At 35.5% G+C, this 14,608-nt stretch overlaps 1 protein-coding gene across 1 annotated transcript; it reads left to right on the top strand.

Annotated features, from left to right (window-relative positions):
* Nucleotides 1–6,071: 6,071 nt before the first annotated feature.
* LOC127143909 (uncharacterized) lies at nucleotides 6,072–8,509 on the top strand. Its single transcript, XM_051079203.1, has 2 exons — nucleotides 6,072–6,533; nucleotides 8,501–8,509. The coding sequence occupies exons 1-2, from the start codon at nucleotides 6,072–6,074 to the stop codon at nucleotides 8,507–8,509; spliced, it is 471 nt and encodes a 156-aa protein (XP_050935160.1).
* Nucleotides 8,510–14,608: the final 6,099 nt, after the last annotated feature.

Here is a 14,608-nt window from a genome sequence, read left to right as displayed (position 1 = left end):
GCCTACTTCTATGCCACATGTGGTTCTCTGGAAGACAGTGTCCATGTCCCATGAAGTATATTATACCTCGTCTCTCAAACGATGAATCTATCACCCATGCTATGGAACATGTCTAATACTCTTTTGTACTTGACCCTAATAGTCACCATACGCCGGGAAGTCATTAATCGTCCACAACAAGGCTACATGTAGCTGAAAGAACTAACCTGTAAGAGAGTCATATGTACGCACCCCGAAAGTCCATAACTTTTTCAGTTCTTCAATCAATAGTTAGAGATACATATCGATTTCCCAACCAAGAGATCTAGGAACGGGTATGAGAGTGACATGAAGAAATGTGTTTTTTTCATGCATTTTCATGGTGGCAAATTGTAAGGAAGTAACACAACTTATCACATACTATACGAGGTACTCATTTGACCAAATGGGTTAAACCTATCTAAAGCCAATCCTAAACATGTGTTCCGTGGATCAAAAGCAAAATCAGGAAATTCAGAATCAAAGTGCTTCCATTCCTCTGCATTAGCTTGGATGTTTCAACACATCATCTGTTTCAACACATTTATCCTTATGCCATCTCATGTCAGCGGACCCTTCTTGCGATACAAACAAGCGATGTAATCTTGGTACCAAAGAAAAGCGGTGCAATACCAAAATTTTTTTCCTCTATTATGATCAACCTTGTACCCAACCTTACCACATATAGGACAATGTTGGAAATCAACAAACTCTTTCCAGTACAATACACAGTTGTACTTGCACGCATGAATAGTTTCGTATTCCAAGCCCAAGTCATGAAGTTTTCATTTGGCTTCATAAAATGAACTAGGGATAGTACTACTACACATTGGAAACGCTGTTCTTAAGAGTTCTAACAACATGTCAAACGACTTGTTACTCCAACCATTTAGAACCTTCACATGCATCAACTTAACCAAAAAAGTTCAAGGACAAAAATTCAGAACAACTGGGGTATAACTCATTACGTGATTCATTCAATAAGTCCTGAAATATGTTTGTTCTATCTTCATCTATATCTACTTCAATATTCCTCGACATTTCATCTTCCAAATGACGTTCCTCCGTTTCCTCTTCCTGTTCAATCGAGGCTTGTAAATCATTTAGCATACCAAACATATCATCTTCTTCACTAAACTGCCTACTACTAGTTCCTTCATCAAAAGGGTTACTACTAGTTCCTTCCTCAAAGTTTTTTGTATCTCTAAAGTTTAATGACTCTCCATGATACACTCATTCTGTATAGTAGGGATATTCTAATAGTCAATAGATGTCGTTCCACACCTTTTAGTGAGTTCCAATTTAAGTTCATACTTCTCTTGTATGGGCACCTTATTTGTCTGTAGGCATCAACTAAAAATTATGTCACTCCCTCTCTATACTCAAGGAAAAACTTATCCTAAGTTTCATCTAACCCTTGTCCATCGTTTAAGTCCCTAAAACATAAATAAGTTTGATTAGAAATATATTCCTCTCATCTAACATCCTAAACTTACTCCTTTAAATATACAATCTCTCAAAAATTTTACTAAAATTAACTTCAAACTACAGAGGCTACCATAACTGCAGAATAGCCAACACAACTTAATTATTAACCAGAAACAACTTCAATTTTTGCATCCTACCCACCCCTTCCAACAATGCTACCTTACAAGCTATCCTACTACAACCCCTTCAAACCCTCAGAAATACAACCAAATTCAAAACAAAAAGGCTACCATAACTGTAGGATAGTCATCCCAAATCAACAACAAAGTTATTCAAAACTACTAAAAATAAACTACTAGAATTGAACTAAAAGCTACCATAGCTGCAGGATAGCCAAAATGAATCTTAACACATATTTTTTAATACAATAATAATCATTGCCCCCCTTCCCCCTCACATTTTCACCCCTGATCCCTCAAATTTTCATTTCAAACCCCCCACTCCTTCAAAATTCAATTCAACTCCCCCCCCACTTCAAATTTTCAATTCAACCTCCCCTTCAAAATTTCAATTCAACCCCCTTCCTTCAAAATTGTAATTAAACCCCCCTTCAAAATTTCAATTCAACCATCCCCTTCAAATTTTCAATTCAATCCCTCTTTAAATTTTCAATTCAACCCCCCTCAAAATTTAAATTCAACCCACACATTCAAAATTTCAATTGAACACACACATTTAAAATTTCAATTCACCAAACCAATTTCCCAAATGTTGGAATTAATGTCCTAAAACTCGTAGTTTGTAATCATATTTTTTCAATAAAGTCGTTATTGAGAATTTGAAAAATATATTCTTAAAACCAATAAACATAAATCCCAAGACTATTTTTTGTGTAAACTTGAACTTTATGTAGAGACATAAACATGGATTAAGTTCGAGTAAAGAGTCTAAATAGTCTATAGTATATGATTAAAGGTTGGGTGCTTTATTTTGAAATACTATTGATGCAATCCACTTTGTAAATAATACAAACGATGTAATCTTGAATCGTTCATGTAGAGACATGAAAGAGGGGTATCCTATGTAAAAGTTTTACATAAGACATAACCTTAAAATAGTTACTTTTACGTAATAACGCCGTTTACTGTTTAAAACTGACTATCTCGTTTATTGATGACCTAGGTAACTTAATCTTAATTTTGAGCTAACTATGAACTCCTGTTCACATGAGATTATCCTTAGATTTGAATTGGTGAGGGCAACTCATTTGCGTTGGCCCAATAAGCCTCCCATTTCAGGGATAAAATCGGGTGAATAGTTAGGAACATAGGGTGCAAGACAGAATTCACTCGTACCCGTTTTAGGGTTAGTAGATAGGTTGTTCCCTTAAGAACTGAATCTAAGCCTTGAACATAGGGGCCTCAACCTCTCATTGGCCTGAGAGGGATTCGGTTTATAGGTTGGACCTTAAACCAAATGTTCAATAGTGAATCAGTGGGACTTAAGGAATAAGATGTAATCTCACGGGTAAAAATGGTATTTTGACCCAGTCGAGGTTACGAAAAACTTGTGAAGGATTAACTTACTGATTATGATTATATTAAATGGACATAAATATATCTATAGTGAGGGGAGTGCAGCTATGAGACTTTAGTGGAATGACTCGTTAGTTAACGAATGTTGATTAGCTTGGTCTAAAAGGGTTTAGCCAGTTAATCTCAGATCGTTGGAGGCCATGATCTATAGATCCATTAGGTTCCTTTGCTAGCTCATACGGAATCAACTTAGAACAACATGTTGGAATAATTCAAATTGTTCAAATTAAGTAAAGAGAGAAAAACCGACAAATATATATATGTGATATAATCGTCAATTATAAGACTTTATATTCAAATGTGATTTGAATATCAAGAAAATGAATGTGGATACATACTCGGGACGTCAAAATTAGTCAAAATGGACAAAATGGTAAAAAGTAAAAATGTTGACTTTTGACTTTGACTAAAATGGTCAAATGGCCATTTTGCCCTTGATTAAAATTAATGGGAATATATAAAAGTCCTGGTTCTTAGTCCTGAGAATAGCGGTTGAATTCTGGTGGTGGTTCTGGGTGTTTGATAGAGAGAAGGTTTGAAGCATCAAGGAGCTTCAAAGGTAATGAATTTCTATTAACCCTAACCTTTGTAATTAGGGTTGTCTTAAGCATGTTAACAACTAAAGTGTTTAGTTGCATTTAGAGTAATTTTTGATCATGTTTTCGCTATGTTTGTATGCTTTCCTTCATGTGGTATCAGAGCATGCTCATTTTACTCATATGCATATGATGGGTATTTCAATTTATTTGATAAATTGTTGTGGTTTGAACTAAAATGGATATATTATGGTTTTTGGGCCTAAATTAAGTGTTTACTGTATTAATTGTTGTAGTTAAGCGTACCCAGTTTGGGGATTAATTTTTTTTTAGCTAAAGGTCTGTAAATTTATTGGAGTCATTAGAGTTGAAATTAGGTTGTAATTTATTCAATCCATAGAGAGAAAAACTTTTTTTTTTTAGAAAATTGAAGACAAACCTGAAATTGAACCCGACCTAAACGATCGTGTACACCCAGCCTTAACGATTGTGTACATTTGGCCTAAACGATCGTGTTCGACCGACCTTGGCCTCAATGATCATGTACACCCAGCCTCTGATCGTGTACATTTGGCCTAAATGATTGTGTTCGACCGGCCTTGGCCTCAACGATCGTGTACACCCGACCTAAACGATCGTGTACATTTGGCCTAAATGATCGTGTTCAACTAGCTTACCCTAAACGATCATGTACATCCGGTCTACCCGAAACGATTGTGTACATTTGGCCTAAACGATCGTGTTCGACCGACTTCCCCTAAACGATCGTGTACATCCGGTCTACCCTCAACGATCGTGTACATACGGCTGCCTTAAACTATCGTGTTTGTCTGGCCTGCCCCTTAACAATCGTGTCTGTCCGGCCTGCCCCTCAACGATCGTGTACATCCACCCTGCCCCTCAGTGATCGTGTACCCGGTTGGAGTAGTTCGGGAGCGGTTTATGTACTCCACCAAATTATTAATGTAATAATTTTAGTTTTAGCTTAATTAGGAGCCAAAAACCAGTCTATTTTAGGATGCTTTAATTAATTATGCATTTGATGTATGTTTTAATTAATGTCTAAATTGTATGTGCATATAGTATGCCATATAGTTTAAAATCGCATCATAGGTTAACATGTTCATGCATTGAAAGTATGTTATAATGGTTATAATGTATAGTATGCATGTTAATTAATTAATGTGGAAATTAATTAATATGATTAATTAATTGTTTAATTAATTGAGTTAATTTAATTTAATTAATTAATTTATTAATAAGTTATTTATTTATTTTAATTAAATATGATTTAATTAAAAAGTTAAATAAATTCAAAATCTATATTATATTAATTTTGTTGTTAGATGTTTGTTATAGCTTTGTCTAAGTTCTTTCTATAAGTGTTATAAAAAAAATTAGACGTTTAAAAATCTATAACAAAGATAAGATGCATGTTCACCTAGGTTAAACATATCTTCCAAAATTCTTAGAATTAGGTCGATATCTTGTAAAATTGGTTACAAGAGGCTCACCTGATTCGATCTGGTCAACAAGTCAGATAAGATGACTAAGGTTTGACGTTCTTAAGTTGACGGTTTATGGAAGACCTCCTACCTAGAGATCGTAATCAGCTCTTGAGCTTAGTTAACCTAGTTTTATAAGCATGCGTGAGAGGTGTAAAAATGGTTTATCACCTAAACATCATAGGTTAAAATCCAGTATAATAAGTTATGCTCGAATGTTCTAACTAGACTTAGGGTTTATTTACGTTAGCCTAAATATAATCCTAAAAGTTTCAAATACCCTTAAAAACATCATAGAACACTTCAGCTAGAGAAAAGTAATGTACTTTTAACTCTAACGTCCCTAAGAGTTCACACTGTAAGATCCATGCAGGGCTTTGCGTCGGGTATAAGACCGGACTCCCTTCGAAGAGTGTTTGCATGGATCAAGATCAAGGTGAATAGGGTAAGTAGTTCATAGTAATTGCGTAAGGGATATGTGACAACATATCCCACGGTCTCTTCCATTGGGTCGCACCGTGAGATTTCGATAATTCGCCTTCTTGTCTGCCTTGGAGTGACGTTCCCTTCGGAGGGTTGTATTATAGGATTCGAAACACCGCAAACCCCATATATGGATAAGGTCTCTTAAATCAGTTTTCAAATTATTTTTCCACTAGCATAAATGATTTTTATCTCTGAGATCTGAAAATGGAAGGTTACACACTTACAAAAATTACTAAGATGTTAGTATATTCTCGACTAAACTAGCGGTAACTAAGTGCTAAAGCAAGTATGAGATATTCATAAATTAGCATTTGGTCAAGATTGTCTTGGTTCAAAGGAAGAGTAATTGACTACCCTATGGTAGAAGTTATTTTGAACCTTTGAAATATCGTTGCAAAAAATATAATAATGAAAGGGTAAATTATTAATATTTGCCAAATTAGATTGGTTTTAAGAGAATTATAGTTTTTACTTTTCTAAAAAGAATATGTTTGTTTTTCAGCATGAATAGCTCAATAGTTCAACTGTTAGCTTCCGAAAAACTTAACGGCGATAATTATGAGGCATGGAAATCAAATCTAAACACGATACTAGTAGTTGATGATTTGAGATTTATCTTAACAGAGGAATGTCCTCAAACCCCTGCCTCTAATGCTAATCGAACTAGTCGGAAAGCATATGATCAATGGGTAAAGGCCAATGAAAAAGCCCGTGTCTACATTCTTGCCAACATGACAGATGTTTTGGCAAAGAAACATGAATCCTTAGCTACGCCTAAAGATATTATGAATGCATTAAAGGCAATGTTTGGACAATTAGAATGGTCCCTAAGACATGAGGCAATCAAATGCATTTACACTAAGCGTATGAAGGAGAGGACCTTTGTTAGAGAACATGTCCTGGACATGATGATGCATTTCAACATTGCTGAAGTAAATGGTGGTGTCATCGATGAGGCTAATCAGGTTAGTTTTATCTTAGAGTATCTTCCGAAGAGCTTCATACCATTTCAAACAAATGCGTCTCTGAACAAGATTGAGTTTAATCTGACAACCCTTCTTAACGAGCCTAGAGATTCCAGACCCTTACCATAGGTAAAGGAAAACAAGTGGAAGCAAATGTTGCTACCACAAAAAGAAATTTTTCAAGAGGATCGTCCTCTAAGAATAAAACTGGACTCTCAAAACCAAAACCTCAAATTAAAAAGAAGGGAAAGAGGAAGACTCCCAAACAAAACAAGGGAAAGAAAGCTGCAGAAAAAGGTAAATGTTACCACTGTGACCAAATCGGGCACTAGTTGAGAAACTGCCCAAAATACCTTGCTGAGAAAAGAGTAGAGAAGGAAGCACAAGGTAAATATGATTTGCTAGTTGTCTAAACATGTTTGGTGGAATATGAAAATTCAACCTGTATATTGGATTCAAGAGAAACTGATCATATTTGTCCTGAGAATAGCGGGTGAATTCTGGTGGTGGTTTCGGGTGTTTGATAGAGAGAAGGTTTGAAGCATCAGGGAGCTTCAAAGGTAATGAATTTTCTATCAACCCTAATTTTTTATCCTGGTTCCGGGTGTTTGATAGAGAGAAGGTTTGAAGCATCAGGGAGCTTCAAAAGTAATGAATTTCTATTAACCCTAACCTTTGTAATTAAGGTTGTCTTAATCATGTTAACAACTAAAGTGTTTAGTTGCATTTAGAGTAATTTTTTATCCTGTTTCCGCTGTGTTTATATGCTTTCCTTCATTAAATACCCTCCCCACCGCCCCCTTCAACCTATATTCAAAATTTCCATTTCAAAAACCAAAAACTATTCTTAAATAATATCATACAACTAATTAATCATTAAAATCCTAAAAGTAATTAAAAAAAAACTATTTAAATAAACCTAACCTAAACTAACAATTTTTAAGATTTAGGATTTTAAACTTTACCGCAACTAGGAATGTGCAGTGGCAGACAAATTGAGAGGGACGACAGCAGGCTTCCGGCAGCAACGGCTGGGCGTTTCTCTTCTCTTCGATCACCGGTGTCTCCTCCTTTTTCTCTCTTTCGTTTCAGTTATATGTTTCACAAAACTGAAACATCTAATTTATAGAGGAACTCCCGACGTATCATGAAAATGTCGAGAGATCCCCTTAATCCCAACACCGTTCTCGACGAATGACTAATGGTATCGGGATCTTGCATTACTTCCGACGTTATTCTCGACGCACCAAGAATAATGTTGGGAGCTCACCTTACTCCCGACAACCTCCCCGATGCTATGTAGGATGCATTTGGAATATCTATCTGACATAATTAATGTTCGAAAATTTTTTACTGATAGTTCCCGAGCGTGCATGTCGCGTTGGGATAAGTTATTTTTCTCGACACCCTACTCCCAGAGGTCAAAAATGTTGTCTTCTTTCCCCACGTCTTTTTCACAGCATCAAAAAAAGCTCATTTGCCCGATGTGTGAAATGTAGCGTCAGGATAATGCTTATTTCCCGATGTTTGTTCTTCTGACGCCTTTGTATGCATTGGGAGAACCTCAATTTCTTGTATTGTCTTCTTAACTCTATTTCTTGTGGTGTCTCAGTTACATGTTCATTTGTTCTAACATCATTATGTGATGTTTGACCATTAATTTGTTCTTCTTGTGGATTGTTAACCGAGTCAACGACTACAACAACAACAACTTGAGAAGAAGTTATAGATGAAGGAATTTCCATCCTAACTTCTTGAATTTCCACTTTACGTGGTTCCAAACTCCCACTTATTATGTCATTCTCAATGAACCTTACATTTTCATTTTCAACTAGCCTCATACTATGGTTAGGATAATAAAATCTATACCCTTTTGATTTTTCTGGATAACCAATAAAGAAACAACTAGTTGTTCTTGAATCCAGTTTTTTTTCATGTGGATTATAAATTCTTACTTTTGCTTGTAGGTGTCTTAAACTAGGTTGTCTTCTTGTCCACAGTTCAAAAGGTGTCTTTGGAACTGACTTACTAGGAACCCTTTTTAATAAATATTGAGTGGTTCTTAATGCATACATCCACAAGGATACAGGTAAAGCTGAATTAATTAACATGCTTCTAATCACATTCATTAATGTACGATTACGCCTTTTTGCAACACCATTTTTTGTGGTGTTCTTGGCATTGTGAATTGAGCATATATGTTGTGGCTTTCTAGGAATTTAGCGAATGGAACCAGACACTGTCCATTCTCATCATATTTTCCATAATACTCACCACCTCTACCAGATCTTAAGATTTTTACCTTTTCTCTAATTACCTTTTAACTTCATTTATAAACACTTTAAGGCATCTATTGCTTGAAATTTTTAATGCAACAAATAGATATATCCATAACATGAAAAATCATCAATAAAAGTGATAAAATACTTTTTTCCACCAAAAGGTGAAACATCAAAAGGCCCACAAATATCAGTGTGTAATTTCAAGAAGCTGTGAGCTTCTTGTGGCTTCTTTATTAACTGCGTGTTTTGTTTGTTTTTCTTTAATACAATCCATATAAATTCCAATGTCAGTAAAATCCAAATCTGGAAGAATTTCATTCTTTATTAATCTTTTAATTCTTTTTTTTCATATGTGACCCAAACGTTTATATCACAGGTAAGCTGATGATTCATTAGATTGATCACGTTTAGTACCAACATTATGATGTAGGGTTAACAAACACTCAGCAAAAAGTTTATCAAACTTTAATTTATATAAGTCATCACAAAGAATAATAGAGCCAACAAAAATGTTTTGTTTGAATAAACTAAAACATTCATTGCCAACTTTAAAGTAATAACCTGAAGTATCAAATTTGGATAAGGAAATCAAATTACGAGAAATAGAGGGAACAAAAAAAATATCAAAAATGTCTAAATGATGTTCAGTATCTGAAGTTAAACGATAGGTTCCCACAGCTTCAACTAGAACTTTGACTCTGCTTCCCATAAAGATGAATCTCTCACATGGGTTTGTGATTTGGGTCGTAAGAAATCCCTGTATCGTATTAGAAACATGAATGTGCAACCAGAATCAATCCACCGTGTATTATAAGGAACTTTAGTCAAGTTTAATTCGAAACATACTAAAGCATTATGCTTACCTTTATTCTCGAACCATGTCTTACGTTTTAAACCAATCTTTCTAATAGTGTCTAGGTTTGTTGCAAAAAATCGACACTTATCCTTATTCGGTTCCTTTTTATGGATTGATGTAGATGATTATTTTACCTTTAGTTGTCCATGATTGACCTTTCCACTCTTTCTTCCAGGTTTCTTTCCAGCTCCTTTGTTATTCCATTAGATTGGTAGAGTGAATTATTGGTTTCTTAAGCCTCGCTTCCTCTTGAATGAGCACATTTTGTAATTCGCACATTCCATTTATCTTTCAAAGTGTTATAGTTCATGTGGAATGAACCATACTCTAAAGGTAAGGAATTAAGGATAAATGTTACCAAAAAATTCTCATTAACTTCCATTTCCATGGTCTTTAATATTCTTGCTGCCAGGTTCATCATTTTAAGGATATGCCCGTGTATAGTATGAGAACCATCAAACTTGATGTCGATTAAAGTACCCATAAGTGTTTCAGTAAGTGACTTATTAGTTGACACTGACTGAGAACATTTTTCCACAGATTTCATAAATTTCTTAGCATCTTCAGTTTTCTTAATTGTGAACTTAATATTGTTTGCTACAGTCATTCGCATAAACATTAAGCTTAATCTATTTAATCTTTTCCAAGTTTTATAGAAACATCTATCCTCATCACTGCTAGTAGAAGTAATTGCAGTAGGTTTCTCACTTAAGAGTACCAAATCAAGATCCGAAACTCCAAGATGGAATTGTATTTGTTTTCGCACCAATTAGAGAAATTGAGTCGATTAAACTTGATTATAGATGTAGCATGCGAATAAAGAGAAACAAGAGCAGATGGTGCAATTACAAAATAAATATGCTTTACATTATTACTTTGAGAAATAAACTTAATTAAAGATACAACATATATTCAGATAAGGGGCATTTGCACACAAAAAATGGTGAGATTAAAGTCCTAAAAGAAAGCTTTTCATCCATTAAGATCATACTTTTCGTGGTGCTCCTGGATGCCTCACCCTTTCCAAAGTTAAAGGTTCCTATACTTTTATGTGATTTCCTACTTGCAAGTGATTTCAACTGTAAATTATCTTCTCGGTTTACAAGAGAAATTTCTATAGGGACGACTTCTAGACTATTGTCATTCTTCAAATAAAATTTTGCATTTGCAAAGTGAGACTCAGCCTCTAAGAACGGATTAGAGTCGACTTCAACCTTCTTTATGTCATCTTGATAAAATTTAAAGCACCGATGAAGTGTCGAAGTTATTACTCCATTTTCATGAATGCTAGGACGACCGAGTAACAACTTATAAGTGATCCTCGAATCTGTAACATGAAACAATGCACTAGTCTTTAGGTCACCAATTGTGAGTTCTAAGCGTATCATACCTATTACTTTTTAGCTACCCTGGTTGAAACCTAGGATTACCAGCTTGGTATTTGAGAGTTCGTCCATCAAGATGCCTAATTGCCTCAAAGTCGACTTTGACATTATGTTGACAGCTAATCCATTATCGATGAGAATCTGATCGTTTTTGAACATATCCAGTAACATACAAGGATCTATTATGATGTTTAGATCCAAATAGTAATTCCTCATTTGGGAAGTCTATAAACATGCAATAAGGAGTACTCTTGTATTTTGTAGTTGGAGCACTCGAACTTGATGCTCCTGAATTTAACAATGTATTAATGTGGATGGTTTTGGTTTCTTGAGGAAGTGATAACAGATCATCTACATTGAACCTCAATAGGTTTTTTGACACTCCCTTCTCCTCTAGTGATCTACGCGGGATGCTTTCTTCCTCTGTTACGTTAATAGCATGACACGCAACGAATTTTGGGTTTTCATCCTGATGATCACAAAGGAATCTTGTTGAAAAAAAGTCTGCCAAGGTTACCAAGTGCAGAGGTTGAGGGAATCCTTGTCTTCCTCATGCATGAGCTTAGGCTTTCAAGTCTTCTTCGTTTTCTTCTTCTTCTTTTGAGCCTTATTCCCTCTTCTATAATTTCTGTAGAAGCGGGACTCTTTTTGGGTCGAAGTCAACTTTCTTTTCTTTCGGTGGGTTACAACGATCCACCCTTCATCGTCTTCTTTGACCGATCTTTCTTTTCCTTGAGAATGATCGGATGCAATTTCTTGATAGAATTGGACAAATATAGGATCGAAGGTCCTGAACTGGACCAAGCTTTCCATTTGCTCTAAAATCAATATTGATGAAAGAGCCTCTAACATTATCGTTAATGTAGCATGGTTTGTTTGAGCTACCTCCTCCAAGTTTAGCTCGATTGTTTTCTCATGAGCTAACCATTGAATTAGCTCTTTCAACATAAAAAATTTCTTTATTGGGTGATTGATGACTCGATGATACTTGCCAGTAGTAGGGATCATCTACCTTTCCTGCTTGCTCAGGTCGCTTACATTTCGGCAGCTGTATCAGCTGCTTCTCCAATTGTTGCTCTAGCATGTCTGCAATATCTAAATTAGAAAATAGGTAACTTTTTCCTGTCTTTCTTTTAAAATCAAACGTCATCTCTCTCTTCCATTATCCTTCTTTTCAGGTCTCACTTCTTTACTTTTAGAGAACTTCAATGGGGTCGTCTTTACGACTATAGATTCCTTCACAGTACTCTTCACTATCTTTTCAGCACCCTTGGTCTCTTTTTTTTATCTTTTCTTACTCCAGGAATAGGAAAATTCTTAGCTCCTCTGCTGGTGATGCTCAACTCCATATCATGAGCGCGAGTTGATAACTCTTCAAATGTGCATGGCTTTATTCCTTGTAGAATGTAAAGGAGTCCCTAATGCATGCCTTGGGTGCACATTTCTACAGGCGACTGTTCGGTGAGTCCTTCTTTGCAGTTAAGACTCAGAGCCCTCTATCGGTTGATGTAGTCGATGACTAACTCTCCCTTTAATTGTTTTGTGTTTGTAAGTTCCATCATGCTTACGGTGCGTTTGGTGCTGTAGAAATGGTTGAGGAACTCCTTTTCTAGTTGTTCCTAGCTGTAAATGACTTTCGGCTTCTGATCAGTGTACCACTCAAAAGCATTTCCTTTCACGCTTTGAGCGAACTGCCTGACAAGTTGGTCTCCTCTTAATCTTGCATTCTCAAGTTGGTACTCAAGCAATATTCTCAAGTTGTCAAATGTCTTAGTGTACGACTTAGAGTACATGAAAGAAGTTTGCGATGATCATCTATACTGAGCTTTAATGGAATTCACGATCCTATCCTGTAACTGCTGAACTCGGAGAGAATCAATAGAAGTTGATTGTTGTTGTGATTAATTTTCTTGCTCCATAGTCTTCCTTTTATCACTAATTTTTGACAACAGAAGTTTGACTCAACTCAATAGTTTCACGAGTCCGCATATGCTCTCTCAAAGTTGTGATTTCGTGGACTCGTTCCTCCACAACCTTTATGAGGAGGTTAATTTTCCTCTCCATCTCCACCATCACAGCCTCAGCTGTTATATCAGCCATTATGTCAGACATCATGCCAGGGTGTGCTTCTTTCTTTGACTTGCTAGAGGCAGAATCAGAATTATCATACAAAGGATTTTTCTTGATGACAATTCCAGCTTTAAGAGACTCCATCAATTGGTTAAGAATGATCTGCGCGATGGTAGAACCTTGATCCTGCTCTTGGGTGATTCCCTTAGAACGACTGCGGGTGATGGGTCCTATGTAAGCATCGCTTGGAACAGAAGATTTAGATGCAACCTTCTTTGATGCCATTTATTTTATTATAGATTTGGATGACGAGAGAGATATGAGAGGTAGAGCCCAGTATCCTGAGCTGTTTGATGATTAGAACTTTCGAGGACGAAAGTTTCTCAAAGGATGGAAGATTGTAACGCCCTACAAACCAAGGTAATATTGAATTTAATTATCTCAATTTTATTTAATTATGTTGGAATTATTGGGCATTAATTTGATATATTTGATTTAGAATTGATGGTTTCGTAAAATTATAGTTAATTAAATATTTGTTGGTTGAATATTTAACTAATTAATAGAATTGAATGTTTGGTGCGGTTGAGATTGAATTTAATTAAATAATTTGGGTGTTTATTTAATTAAATTGAAGTGAAAATTTTTGTTAGAGATTTTATAATTATAGGTATATATATGGGTATATATATATATATAATTGTTATGGAAAAAGGTGAAGATAATTCTATTTGTGGAAAATTAATTATTATAGAAGATAATTAATTATTTGGAGAAAGATAAATATTAATTGTGGGGAGAAATATTTAGAGATATATTTTTTTATCAATTAGATGAGATCCTCTCCCACCCACGATAGCCTCCCCTCCTCAGTCTTAACGCACAACACGACCACTCAACTCTCAATGTATTAGCCTGTCGTCAAGCACGTCTCTTTTCAAATTGTTGTTAGTCGTTGAAGCTTTTGTCCTCCATCGTCCATCGTTGAAGGACACCGTCATTTGAAACCTTTTGTTGTCTACTGTTGTTAAAGCATTTGTTTAATATAGGAAATAAGGAATTGTTCTCCACGGGGACCCCGTTTCCTCGACCTGGAATCCATGCCTCCATCCCAGCCTCTAAATGGCAGGAATGACAGCATGGATGAGGATGAATTCCCCTACAAGGCCAAGGACAGGGGACACCTCTGCCTCGCTCCAGCCAACCTTATCTATTTCCTTGTATTTGTGAGATTTGAATCATCTCTATTATACTATCGATTTCAGTTTTAAATCTAATGAATGATATCCATATTTTTGTATGCATTAGGATCATTTGATAGGAACTTTGAATTAGTGTATGATTCGTGGCACCTTTTCATATATTAAACTAAGAAAGCAATAAGTTAGGTTGACTTCCTATTGAAATTAGACAGACATTTATCTAACCAATATAATTTAGAATCGTACTCAGCAAATGTTCAAGTAGGCGCTTAAAAAAAAT

Source organism: Cucumis melo, chromosome 11 (assembly GCF_025177605.1).
Source record: "Cucumis melo cultivar AY chromosome 11, USDA_Cmelo_AY_1.0, whole genome shotgun sequence".
Lineage (NCBI taxonomy): Eukaryota > Viridiplantae > Streptophyta > Magnoliopsida > Cucurbitales > Cucurbitaceae > Cucumis > Cucumis melo.
This window is presented reverse-complemented; position numbering and strand designations above follow the sequence as displayed.

What these genes read in the sequence shown, in the direction of transcription:
- LOC127143909 (XM_051079203.1), top strand. Translation starts at nt 6,072, where the DNA reads ATGAATAGCTCAATAGTTCAACTGTTAGCTTCCGAAAAACTTAACGGC.